This window comes from Lactuca saligna, chromosome 6 (assembly GCF_052625555.1).
Source record: "Lactuca saligna cultivar CGN05327 chromosome 6, ASM5262555v1, whole genome shotgun sequence".
Lineage (NCBI taxonomy): Eukaryota > Viridiplantae > Streptophyta > Magnoliopsida > Asterales > Asteraceae > Lactuca > Lactuca saligna.
In genome coordinates, this window is record NC_136422.1 from 17,951,620 (window position 1) to 17,965,939 (window position 14,320).

At 34.1% G+C, this 14,320-nt stretch overlaps 2 protein-coding genes across 3 annotated transcripts; both read right to left on the reverse strand.

Annotated features, from left to right (window-relative positions):
• Positions 1–485: 485 nt before the first annotated feature.
• LOC145000980 (uncharacterized) lies at positions 486–3,457 on the reverse strand. 2 transcript variants are annotated; one of them, XM_078960294.1, is made up of 2 exons: positions 2,619–3,457; positions 486–1,627 (listed from the first exon to the last, which is right to left on the reverse strand). In XM_078960294.1, the coding sequence occupies exons 1-2, from the start codon at positions 3,285–3,287 to the stop codon at positions 668–670; spliced, it is 1,629 nt and encodes a 542-aa protein (XP_078816420.1). In that variant the 5' UTR covers positions 3,288–3,457; the 3' UTR covers positions 486–667. The 2 variants fall into 2 exon arrangements, 1 of the variants encoding a protein (XP_078816420.1); XR_013661438.1 differs by lacking the exon at positions 2,619–3,457 and adding an exon at positions 2,074–2,611 and having other exon boundaries at positions 1,491–1,627.
• Positions 3,458–7,647: 4,190 nt separating this feature from the next.
• On the reverse strand, positions 7,648–8,978 carry LOC144999716 (Matrixin family protein). Its single transcript, XM_078958888.1, has one exon. It carries the CDS (start codon positions 8,942–8,944, stop codon positions 7,793–7,795), a length of 1,152 nt encoding a protein of 383 aa, XP_078815014.1. The 5' UTR covers positions 8,945–8,978; the 3' UTR covers positions 7,648–7,792.
• Between the last annotated feature and the right edge of the window lie 5,342 nt (positions 8,979–14,320).

Genomic DNA, 14,320 nt, shown 5'->3' on the forward strand with positions numbered 1-14,320 from the left:
CTAATCTCCAACACTACTCCAAAGTCATAACTTTTTTTTTTTTTTTTGTCTATCATTTTGGAAAAGAAAAGAATAGTAATCCTCCAAATATGGAGTTATACCATTCATCTCTCCAAAAAGTTCAACTTCTACTTGTCAATTTTAATCCCTCTTCACATTTTAGGTTTATCAATTTCTACTTTGTTTAATCAACTAACTGTAATTTAAATGATATTAACTGATCACAAATATAAAATCAAATTCATATAAATTTTAGAAAACATAAAAGAGAAATTAAATATCCTTCTACATTTTATTCCTACTCATCCTTCTACCATATCAAATGGTAACAAGTAAATTAAATTAGTATTAATTTCATTAAATGTGAGACATGTCAACATTTGATATGATAGAAGGATGAGTAGGAATAAAATGTGAAGGATATTTAATTTCTCTAAAAGAGTAGAAAACGGAGTAGGATTTGATTTAGAACCAAAAAATATACCTTCACTGCAAACAATTCATTCATTATACTTATTGCTCAGCGTAAACAATAATATAGCAAGTAGCAAACTAAAAAAAGAAAGAAAGTCTTACCTCTCTGTATCTAGATTTAGAACTAAAAATCTCGAGACTAAGATTTACCTGCTACTTGACACTTGACACCAACATCAGCAGAAGCAACTAACTACTGAGGTCCAGCAGGTTGAGGAGGTTCTTCCGATACAGCATTAGCATTAGCATTTTGGGTGGCAAATTGAAGAGGGGCATCAGCAAGCTGTGGGTTAGGGTTCTGGGGTGGCACATAAGAAGTCATCTGGATCTGATCAGAAGGTGGTGCACCAACACCAACATAAGCTGGCTGAGCCTGAGCCTGAGCCTGTGCCTGTGAAAGAGGGTTAGGAGGGTAAAGAGCCTGAACCGCAGTGGGACCATACATAGCCTGGTGTCCTTGGAACCTTTTCAGCTTTGCAATGTGTTTCTTACCACCAACATGCCGCTCAAACACTTCCTGTGTATCACACTTTACATTACACAAGTCGCACATCAACGGTATCACCACTTTCGGCTTTCCTACCCCCTGCTGCCTCTGCCTCTTACCACCGCGACCACCGCCACCTTTCACCTTCCGTTTCAACCCTACAGGCTTCTTCTCCCGCTCATCTTCTGCTTTCGTTGCAGCTTCATTCTCCTTCGTTTCCTCTTTTTCTGTTTGTTCAACACCAACACCAACACCAACACCAACAGGTTTGTATGCACCTTTTATTTGGAGGTTCTTTTGGTGGCGTTTCCCGCTCTTGTGTGTCTCCAGGATTTCCTTGCTCGTGCAGTCAACCCTACACAATTCACACCATGCAATCTTCAACGAAGCTTCTCCTTCGCCTTCTGACACCTTTTCACCCTCCACAGGGTGAGAAGATGGTGGTGGGAATGGCTGGTCATGCCTGCCAATGCCTCCCCTACCCCTACCCCTACCCCTTCCACGACCACCACCACCACCACGCCCTCTTCCGCTTCCTTGAAAAGGTGGAGGACCATACCCGCTAATGTTTGGTGGCCGGAAGCCACGCCCGCCACCTCTAAACGGACCTCCACCTCTTCTACCGCCACCCCTGTGGAAAGGAGGAGGAGGAGGATGGTCACCAACCTGCAAATTAAAGAGATGAGATTCTTTTAAAAGAGAGCACATACAAGATGCAATGCAAGACAATAAATTATATACCCCACATATGATTATTAATTTCATGGAATAAACTAGGTCGGTTAAGTTGAGTTGAAAGTAAATAGTTCAAGAAAAATCCTATTCCTAGCACATAATGGAGAGATGATTATTATGGAGGTTTAAGTTGTAAACTATGAGCCATGAGCCATCACATAGGTTTTGAGAATCACATATGACCAGCTTGAGCAGTGTTTTCTTCAAATAGAGTTATGGGAAAAAGAAAACACGTCTCAATGTGCATGCATACTGATGCAACTGTCTGTTGTCCATCAGTCCGATTCTCCAGCATCATGCCAACCTACTTGATGTTTTTGGAACAACAGCTTCCTCTTCTCAATATCCTATATATATACATTATATACGTTTGTTACCTTTGAACAAATATATTCATTCCATTTCCTCCTCAGTGTAACTATCTTGTTGCACTTAGCTGCTCAGAAAGAGACTAACAGTGGAAGAACCAACCGGAGTCCCACATCACATCCTCAAATGCATCGTTTGTCAGTCATTATTCAGCAGCATGGAACCTTAAACTTTGCTCTCCGATCCATATATAACTCTATAACAAAAACCTCAACAGTTGAGTTACGCAAGTCCAAACAGAGCATAAAAAACTCATTCAAATTGCTTTTATAACCATCTCTCAATATTCTAAAAGCTAAAGGCTCCGGTTATTAACGCAAGGTCTTGTTTGTGTGTGTGAAGTGCAAGCTTGTAGTTGTCTACAAGCACCCAGAATTGCCAGTGTAATATCTTCATTTAAATGGAAGAATGACTTCCCTAACAAAAGCCATAAAAGCCGATGCCCAAGAGAATAATCATAATCATGAATGAATGAAGATAACCAAACAGAAGAATATATCAAGGTTTTGTTTCAAAATCCTCAACATTTTTGAACATGAGGTAACATACATACCGGAGGACGGAAATGCCCCTGACCGTAATGTCCCCCACCGGCCATTGGGGGAGGAGGACCATACCCTCCTCCACTTGCTCTCTCAGCAGCACCCATAGTACCAGCAAACTGCGTCAGCTGCGACAAGGCTGCCACAGCGGCGGCAGCAGCAGCATTAAGACCTGGAGGAACAGGGTAGCCTTGCGTCCCAACCAAATTTACCTGATTACCCGGATGAACATAAGGATCCTGCACTTGCCCTGTCCCTAATGATCCAGATACTGACCCAGAACTTTGTTGTTGCTCACTCGGCACAGCCGTAGCCACCAACGTCTCCGGATGCGTATACGGATGATGTTGCTGATACGCATTCGGATAATAATTCTGGTAATAAGAAGGATCGTATTGCTGTTGTTGTTGTTGTTGTTGTTGTTGTTGTGACGGGTCTTGGTAATTATAATTATAATAATACGATTGATCGTAAGCCTGCGATGGATCATATAATTGTTGAACCTGCGATTGATCATAGGCCGGTGGCTGTTGTTGCACTGCGGCGGCCGCGGCAGCGGCGGCAGCAGCAGCGGCAGATTCTTGTTGTTGTTTCTGTTGTTGAGCTTGGTGTTCCTGAAACTGTTTTTGTAGCTGTTCAAGCTCTTGGCGTTGTGCATCAGGGAGCTTTGACAAATCCATTGATACAAATCGCTGAAAAAAGAAAAAAGAAAAAAGAAAAATAAATCTAGGGTTTTGTATCCGGCGTTGGGCGACGGGGATTATGAGGTAATGGATGGAAGAGCGTGAAGAGGGATAATCCAATTTTAGCAATTTTTTTGTTCCCCTCTCCAGATTGTCTCCTTGTCAGTTGTGAGGGGACTGGAAATTAAAACAAACTGTACTAAAAATCAGTTTTACGGGTCCAGATCCAGCTCACTGCAAATAGTGGATCAAACCTGGCCTAGAGCATAGAGGGCCTGGGCAACCACTTGGGCCCCTAACTTGATGTAAGTATGACTTTAAAATAAGACACATCCATCCATGAGCATTCCGGTTATTCTTTTGTTTTCATTTTGTGGTTTATCTTATAGTTTCAAATGAGATTTTTTTCCAATATTGGAACTTGATAAGATTTGTTTGGATATGTGATGTTATTATTATATTTTTTTTTGTGTGTGTGATAGTATTATAAACATTGTTCGTTTTGTTTTTAAGTTTGAGTCAAACCGTATCCTTTGATATTTAATTGTCATATCAGTTTTTCATATGCTTTCGATTAGTTATAAACCCGTGTTTGTTTTTAAGATTCTCTGCTACCACATTCCATTAGATTGCTTTCAAGTTACTATCCTCCCACCATTAGTTGTAATTTTGTGTATACATGGTTCAAGAAAAGTGATGTCCTTACATTATTGCTTACAATTTATTCTAGACCTCTTTTGTAACATGTCTACGATCAATTTAATGATAAAAACATAAAATACTTCACGAAATCAAGCTATCAAGTTCATAAATTCATATTTTAGATTTTAGACTTCTGGAAAACACTTCATAATTCTAATTTTAGGAAAACACTTTCAAAATTCAACATATAAGTTTAGAAAAACACTTTAGATTTTAAATTTTAGGAAAACACTTCACATTTCAGATTTTACGAAAACACTTCATAATACATGAGAATTTTCAACAAACCAACATATATGAGATTTCAAAACTAAAAATGCATTCATTTTATTTCAAATTTCAGCGTACATGGTAGAAGATTTCGAACAAACAAATTGAGGAAAATAATATGTGTTTTTCTTACTGTTGGAAGGAGGCTAGGGGTCAGGTAAGGCGACAAAGGAGTAGGGTGGAGGTGGGAGGAGTCAACGCCGCACACCGCTGAAGATTTCAGAGGTGGGAGGAGCATTGTTGTCATTTAAGGAAAGATGGGAGAGAATGAGCATGTTTTTGAAATATGGGAAAATGAGGGTTTTTTCTCGAAAAGCATAATTTTGTGTAAGATTGAAAAAGATGATTAAGGATAAAGTAAGAGGCATGAAATGATGGGTATTTACCGGACCCAATAAAAAACATATCAAACAGAGCTTAAAACATATTAACATCTTCTCATAAAACACTACTAATACTATAAATAAAGAAAATGAAGCATTTTAAGTGATATATTGATTTTCTCTCCTATATAAAACATCACACATAACAAATGTATTATTCCCACGGTTTCCAAAAACAAAATTTTAACTTGATTGTGAAATTAACTCTAAAAACATATGCTTTATCCTTTTAAGAAATAATTATAATTCCAATTAAATCTGAAATTTAATCTAACGTCCTAAAAAGTCAAACCATTTTTTATTGTAAATTAACATATAGAAGTCATTCCAATATATATATATATATATATATATATATATATATATATATATATATATATATATATATATATCAATGAGTAACAATTGTTTCAAAACAACATCATGCCATATTATCAAATGTATCAAAATGTCGGAACATCGGAAGTCTAAGTAACCCGGTAACGATGTGTGTGTCGTACAGTCAATCTGAGGCTTTCCCATTATCAGAAGAACTACCTGAAAATATTAAATCAATAACTATAAGCATAAAGTTCAGTGAGTTCCCCAAAATATCACACACTACAATACACATATAATGCATATAACAAGGCTCTCGACTCTAGTGTCAATCCACCTGAACAAACGGTGACTAGGTTCTGTCAAATGAGTTGTTTAAAGTGAATGAAGTGTCGTACGAGTGTCGAGTCACCACCTTTTCAAGTGAGTGCATGGTTCCTTTCATGTTACACATAGATATGAAGTATTTTAATATAAATTACGTGTTATATGTGCATATTGTCTAAATACTTGTTGTCTATGCTGGGTGAAAGATTGTTATACACGTTTTAAATAATTTAAACTGTATATGTATTTTATATGTACAAAATGTGTTGGGTAAAACATGGGTAGATGAAATAGTTATTGTGTGATAACACGATGAAAGACATCAATGTTGACAGTGATATAGTCATCTAGTGGAGTATAGATGACGACCATAGACTATACTAGACAATCCAGTGGAACGCTAGTAGGCTTGTAACTTGTAGATGTTTTTGAACTAGGTGCTCGTTAGGTATTTTTGAATTGAGTATGTTTACTAGGTATTTTTGAACTGAGTGTGTTCACTATGTATTTTTGAACTAAGTGTGTTCACTAGGTATTTTGAACTGTTCATTAGGTATTTTGAACTAAGTGTGTTCACTAGATATTTTTGAACTAGGTGTTCACTAGATGTTTTGGACTACGTGTTCACCAGTTGTAATCTATAAACCTTGGTAACGATGGACTTCGTGCCAATTCCTTAGTATGATCCTTAGGAATAAATGAACGATAAATAGTTGATTATTAGGAGTAAAGAAGATGATGGGGATGGGTAATTGGGTTGATTAATTGTTTGAAGATTGAACATAATAATTATATTATTGTGGGTTGAAAACCCTATGTACTCACCATGTTTCTCAACCTAACACACTTAATTTATTTATATCACAAGTGTTGATATGAAGTCACATTACACTGAGAGATTATGGAGATATAAATCACTAGTGATAATGAATGTAAGTTCTGTTTATGCTTATGTTTCTGTATTGACGATGACATCCCAAATGTTTTAAAATGAATAAAAATACTTTTATTCGGAAATGCTTTGATAACGTATTTATCATATTTTACTGGGAACAAATTCCATAACATTTTTATTAAAGGAGATACTCTAATTTTTATAAAGCATAAACAAAATCGGTTTTTTTCTGACCATAAAAAATGGGGATGTCACATATACTATGTGGTTATGGGTGAAATAGTCACCGGTATCGGTTGAAAGGACCGAAGTGGTAGGCTAGCACCCTGATATGCTAGGCGATGTACCGATCGATAGGACCGAAGGGGTAGGCCAACATCCTGATATGCTAGGCAGTTCCCAGTTAAAAGAGATCGCAGGGGTTGTCCAATACCCGGAAATGTTAGATTTATATATATATATATATATATATATATATATATATATATATATATATATATATATATATATATAGTATGGTATGCCAAATGATAGGGGAACTCACTAAGCTTCGTGCTTACGGTTTTCAGTTTTGGTTTAAGGTATTTCGTTTTCAAAAGAAATAAGTCGGCTCGATCGTAACGCATCACACTATATTTCCACACATGATATCTTTGGGACTACACTCTGATATTGTTTTATGTTAAAATGTTTTGATTATTGACACTTTGGTTTTGACATGAGATGTTATTATGGATGTTTCTGTACTAATTGATTTTATAATAACTTACTTAAAAATAAAATTTTTGGTCTTGAATTTTGAAATGTTACACTTATTATCTATAAACTGATAAACCTGAATCTGCGAGCATTATATAAACTCACTTGAAAACACATATATGATCAATGAGAATGCTAGAATGAATTACTTAGTTGAGTTGGTTTGTCATACATAAGATATAATGATATACACATAATAATAGTTAATTGTGTGATTTATGTGTAAGCTATATATTTTGTATATACATCATTTTAAATTTTAGTTATCTAAAATAAACATTGCAACTTTGAGGAGACAAGATAAACATTACTTTATTTGTTTGATGACGTGCATAAGGTTAATTTGAGAATTAATTAAAAGAATTTGCTAGAATATTTATCACGTTTTATTAAATAGTATTCGATAAAATAAAATACGAACCCATTGTAAACAACATTAATATCATCATTATTTTTGGGTTTTGTAATTCATTAGTGATGTTTCATGTTTTAAGCATTAACCTTATGTTTTCTCCACAAATATTATAACTTGTTTCTCCCATGTTTGATATGGACGGCTAAAGATAATATTTACCTTTATGTTATTTTTATAAAACAAACATTCGTACAGTGTTAACATAAAATTGACAAAAAAAAAAAAAAAAAAAAAAAAAAAAAAAAAAAGAAAGAAAGAAGAAGAGAGAGACGAAATCGTGTTATCAAAAGGAATTCAAAATCTGTAACTTTTTACATTAAAAATAAAAAACAATCAAAAGTATGAGGACTTGAGGAAGCCCGTTCTAGAAAAATTGATAAAATATTTAAAAAATTATACTAAATTACAAAAAATAAAAAATAAGACAAGTGTGTCACCATAAACACCCTACAAGTACCATCAAGTAAGTCGACCATTTAATTGAGCTTGTAATCACCCAACTCGAAGAAAGATCGGATTCCATCAATGAACTATATCTAAAATTCGGGTTTGACCCGTATAGCGCCTGGACCCCCTCCACGTCATCAATCTTAAGGTCCACTTTCTTAGTTCTCGGACTCAAGCTCGGGTACATGATAGCGTCTTTGACCGAAGTGTGGGCCAATCCGAGTATATGCCCAATTTCATGCGTTGCAACTGATTCTAAATCAACGGCCACCTTTGATTTAGTTGATTTAAAATCAACGGCCCATGTCTCAGCTTCATCTAAATGGAGCCGACCGTTTTCCGGCGAAAAAGCGTGAGCCAACACTCCTAAAACACCGTCGAACGGCTCTCCGTCGCCATGATCACCTTTGTAAAATCCGATTTTTATGTCTGCCGACGAGTAATCGTCCGTTTCCGTAAAGTTCACCGGTATCACAGACGACCACCGTGAGAACGAACGCCGGAAAGCATCTTGCACGTCGGAGGAACTAAGGTAATCGATCATATGATTACGGGAAAAAGCGTATGTTAGCGACACCTGAGCTGATCTCCCCCACCGCGGCTCACCGTAAAAATACGCATAGTGTTTAGTGACGTGGATTTTGTCCGTCGACCCTTTCCTTACATCACTTACGCCGCAGCGCGGTGACATGATCTGCGTCACAGTCCCGGCGTCGAGCTTTCCAGTCACCATCAATCCAAGGTTCCTCTGGTAGTTAACGACGGCGGATTCGAAACTATCATCGAATATGTCTGTGAAGTTATCTACGACGTTGTCTGGGATTTGGAGGTATCCAAATCGATGGAAGTACTTCTTGAGCTCAGACATGCCGGAGAAGTTGGCACCCTTGCCGGCGTCGATGAAGTTAACGAAGTTGTTCCAGGTGGCGTTCGGAGAGAGGTCAGCGGGGAACAGAGTGACGGGAAGGGTTCTGGCGGGAAAGAGAGAAGGGATGAGACAGAGGAAGAAGATGGAGGTTAAAGAGTTATAACTGAAAAACTGGAACATGTTTTGGTTAGTTGTAGTACGATTTCTAAAGTATTTTGATTTACTACAATTTGTATCAACACCAAAAATCAAACTATTTATATTGAGCATAATACTCTTTAATATTTATTTATATATATGTATGTGTGTGTGAAATATCTTAAAAAAACAAAAATAGATAAGAAAGATATACAAGGAAGATGGGACTTGGGAGTTAGAGAAATGGAAGAATCTTTGGACCGAAGTGCAAGTCTTTTTTTCTTTCTGATTATGACTAGTTTTTTGATAGAGATGTTCTAAGGTGGGTGAACCACTGGGTTGGGGTTCTATTCCTTTTCATTTAATTTGTTTTTATATGTTTAATGTTTAATTCAGTTAAATAATTTAGTAATAGTACTCTTTTTGTTCTAATGACGTCATTTTCGTTAAATTTTTTAAGCAAATGGTCAATTTAGGATAAGGAGACGAATGAAAAGGAAATAACAGATTATAACATCAATTCAGTGAGAGAATCTAAAACATTGTTTCGTTGTCTTATTGAATCATTGGAAGTCGATGTACTCTTGTGGTGATGTTAAGATAAGAATGCTATATAACTAATAAAACAGTCCTCTCTATTAAAAGTTAAAACTGTACATCATATTCTTTTTTTTTTCCCCTTATGGAAATAATTACAAAGACATAAGGGGTAAAATTGAAATTTACCTTCAAGATGTTTTGATCGTAGAACCGGTTTGTGGACAAGCGTCAAGAAATAGTGTTTACATTTTTTTTAGTGAATCACTGAATAGCCAATCACTTATTCCTTCAAACATTTTTTTTTATTAAATAACCAATTTCCCACTTAAATGGACATTACATGTTTAACATTACTACTCATATATATGTCTTAACTCTGAAATATGGAAAATTCTTAATTATTCAACACATATTGATCTAACCATTATTAGCAACTGCTAAATGTATGATTGATGTATCTTGTTTTTATACTTGGGCATGCTATTTGTTATGTATCATGCAGATGATAATAAAAGAATAAAAGGCTGAAAAGGCTTTATTTGATTATGGTTAATTTCAAAGAAGAAATAGAAATAGGGGTGATGATTTTAAGGTTGAAAATGGAAGGTGTTAAACCACAAATCCTAGTGGTTTTTCAGTTGAGAAATTTTCTTGCTTGTTGACCTACAATTAGGTAAAATTACCATCAAACCCCTATAATCATCCATATAAAATAAAGTCGCGTCATTTTTTTTCTAATTATATATGAAAAATAATGTGACTATGTGCAACAACTCAAACCCTAACTTTCAACTACTCAAACCCAAACTTTCCTATGTCACCTTTGAATTATTGTTTGTTTTTATGTTTATTATATTTGATAGATAATTGTTTTTTTTTTCTAAACAAAAAGTAGAAAAAAGTTATACTTAATAAGAATAAACAAAAATTTATGAAATAATTTATAAAAAACAATCACCTTTAGCCTTTTCTATAGTAGATTATTTATTCTTATAAAATATAGTTGTACCACCTTTATCGGTATGATTGATGGTGTGAGTGTCGGATCATAGTCTAGCATTGTCAGATTATTGTAAGGAATTATATGTATTAATATTTATTTAGATACTATAATTAAAACTTACTGAAATGCTTGGTAGTCGGTTCTAAAAATTGTTGAAGCCATGGTTATGTTGCTGAAATTATTTATTTGGTTTGAAATATGGTTTGATTTTGATGAGATATTGTTGGTTTTGATGAAATGTTGTTGATTTTGGTTTGATTTTGTTTGATTTATCAGTTATGGCTTCTTCCCCATGTTTATTTTACTTGCATATGAACCATTTAACGAAATGCCGGAATGAAATTGTTTTAATTTATGATTGATTTAAATTTCTTTGTCTTGAATCTTTTTATAGAAAAGAAACCTCGGATGATAAAAATTGTTTGTATGTAGATTTGTTAATACTCTCTCTTAAAATGTTCATTGTAGATGATAAAATCTCATGTATCCTTTGTTTGGTTGATATAGGTGATTGATAATGACCAATATACTATTAAGATGAGGGTGATAATAGATGTAGTTTTCACTGTGATTTTTCTGATGTTTATTGTTGCGGTTTTTAATTTTATTTGGATTGTTGCATTTGTATGTAAATATGTTAACATCAATTTCTATAATGTAATCAATATTAGCATACAATTTAAAACAAAACAATTTTGATTGTTATAATTGAATAGATTTGTCAAATATTTATGTTTGATTGTTTAATTTGGATTTTCTATGGTGTTTTTATAATTTTGCAAAAAATAATATAGAAGGGTAAAATGGTTGCTTTTATAATTAAACACAAAAATTCAAAGGTTCTAAACAAAAAGCATGTTCAAAATTCAGATCTTAAAAATTCAGACCCTCTTAGAAATTCAGATCTCTTAAAATTTCAGATCTTAAAAATTCAGATCTTACCAAATAGTCCCTTAATCATTGATAATATTTGTCCATAGTTAGATTAATTATCATAACCTAAGCTAAAATGACAATTAATATATACTATTAAAGCACAAGAGGTTTAAGGGACAATATAGTTCCTTCTGCTTACGCTTTTGCCACACAAGTTTTACAGTTTGGTCCTTTAAGGGAACAATATAGTCCATTCCCCTTACGCTTTTGCCACACAAGTTTTCCTAGTTTTACAGTTTGGTCCCTTAGTACACACAATGCAGTTCCTTTGACATTTTCCCTTTTCTAATATATACTATTAAAGCACAAGAGGTTTAAGGAACAATATATTTCCTTCCCCTTAAGCTTTTGCCACACAAGTTTTCCCGGTTTTACAGTTTGGTCCCTTAAGGGAACAATATAGTTCCTTCCCCTTAACGCTTTTGCCACACAAGTTTTCCTGGTTTTACAGTTCGGTCCCTTAGTACACACAATGCAGTTTCCTTTGAATTTTCCCTTTTCTAATATGTATACTATTAAAGCACAAGAGGTTTAAGGAACATTATAGTTCCTTCCCCTCACGCTTTTGCCACATAAGTTTTCCCAGCTTTACAATTTGGTCCCTTAAGGGAACAATATAGTTACTTCCCCTTTAGCTTTTGCCACACAAGTTTTTTTAGTTTCACAGTTTGGTCCCTTAGTACACACAATGTAGTTTCCTTGACTTTTCCCTTTTAATCCGGATAGAATTTAATATCTATTTCCTCAAATCTCATTTGCTCCTACCTCCCTCTACTACCAATTTGATGCAGTGGCTTAGGTTTGAAGCTACTACTTAGAGATGTCATCTGTGTTGGACCGCCAACATCTTCCACTCACCGAATGTTGCTTTTATGCTCTTTTTTACGTACAATCCATATAATCGTTTTGTTTGTTTACTCTATTCGATTGGATCTGCATACAATCTATAAAGTCCATAAACGATTGATTCTCATCTTCGGTCGGAGGCTGCGACGTAGTCGAACCCTCATCGACATATCATTTGCCTCCTCATCTATTACACATTGTTGATTAAGACTGCAACTATCGATGGTGGTAGCGCTGACCACCGAAGACAGTTATATGGTGTGCATTCTAGGTCACGATTCTTGCAGGTATGTTTCTAGTGAAGGTTTGTTCATGTATAATTCTATATTTACTCTTTGAAAATTCTTTTAACTTTCATATATTTAATTAGGTAAAAGGCACCAATTCTGCAACTGTGTTTTCTGAACAACAATTCATGTGTTTAAACATCAGACATAATTCATAAATGAATAATTGGGGCGAAAAACACATGATTGGTTTTTATTTTTATTTGGACCTACAACTATATTTCCATAGCATTTAACTTTGTGGAATGCACTCAAAGTGTTCGTGAAGATGCCAATATCAATACTTTGTCATTAATACACCTCTTTCTTGTGTGGGTGTTTTTGTTTAGGTTGATAAATAAAAAACTAGTGAAGATGGAACTTTTAATGTTTTCTTCTCTTAAATAGAAGCTGAATTCTATAACCATACTTGCAATCTTCGATTACATCATGAGGATGATGGGCTTAATTGTTGTCAAATACATTAAAAGAGGGAAGAAGGTATAAAAATTCAATTTCCTCATGTAATATGATGGATAGTTGTTAATTGCTTGATATTTTACTGAATTATGGGATTTACACTTGAAACCTTTTGTATCTTTATATGATTATATCACATTCAAATAAACACCCAGCCTTAAGTCTATTTAATATATAGCGAACGAACATATGTTGATTGCCATGTTCGATTAGTCCGATTCTTCTGTTATTAGAATATTAATAGGTCATTTTGCTATTTTAGCTTTGTTTCTTATGCCTTGGATGATTTGTATACCTCCAAAATCAATCAAGGTTAGTTTATTAGTGGTGTTTCATTTTTGGTGAGAGTTTCTTGTTCTTTTTTTTTCCAGTAACACGATAATTAATTATGTTTAATTTCTTTCAAGGGTGGGTGAAAGTAAATTCAATTCTCCTCGTATGTCAACAAAAACTACATGCTAAATGAGGTAATTATGTATAAGTATCTATCATGATTTATAAATTAACATATAATGGAATAAAAATAGATATTTTTTTACCTTTCTAATTTATTGTAAGAACAAATTTACTAGGGTTTTTCAAGCTGACCAATCTAATACCACGTATACAGGTACCATGTGCATGGCCATCAACATCACACCCATCAAGAATTACCACTAGAATGCTCTATGAAACTTATTTTTTGAAAAGTAGGTTTTAATTAGTATGGAAATGATTTTGAGAAAAATAGATAAAAAATATTAATTTTGTCATTAAATTCATCTGCAGTTGTTTGCAGCTGTTTGTACCTTTGATAAAAGTTGGTACTAAGTGCAAGTAACATTGTTTCTTTTAACACCATTCTGAATTTGTGCTGTGAATTGTATTTATTGGTCTTAGAGTATGCATTTGAATTTTTTGGCCTTCTAATTTCTGTTATCCTAATAATGACTGCAGCTCACAACATCATCAATCATGTAAGTAAATTATGAGCGCATGTCACAATCATGTGAGATAAGGGTAAGAATGTACCTCAAGTCCAAGGGCTATTATGTGAGGCCCGCTTTTGAAATAATTTTCAGCTTCTTGTGCATCATTGTAAACTTCTGGAAGTGGCTTTGTCCACATTTTAGAGATATATTAATAATATTATATATATATATATATATATATATATATATATATATATATATATATATATATATATATATATATATACCTAAGGTTTTAAGGTCAACCATGATGAGATCTGTGCAAAAACATTTTGTATAGCAGATGGATTATTGTTAACATAAATGGAAAAAATGGTGTAAAATGGAAACAATTTGAAGAAAGTGGTGCCAATGAAGAACCTGAACAACTCCTAGTGAACTTTCAATAATCAAAAGAAAAAAAAAACTAAAGAAAGTATATAATAATAATCACAATGTGAAAATGTTGTATGTTAAGTGCACTATG

Coding starts and splice junctions, on each gene's coding strand:
- LOC145000980 (XM_078960294.1), bottom strand. CDS start 3,287: ATGGATTTGTCAAAGCTCCCTGATGCACAACGCCAAGAGCTTGAACAG. Junction 1,628..2,618: donor AGGGGCATTTCCGTCCTCCG/GTATGTATGTTA, acceptor TTTAATTTGCAG/GTTGGTGACCATCCTCCTCC.
- LOC144999716 (XM_078958888.1), bottom strand. CDS start 8,944: ATGCTCAATATAAATAGTTTGATTTTTGGTGTTGATACAAATTGTAGT.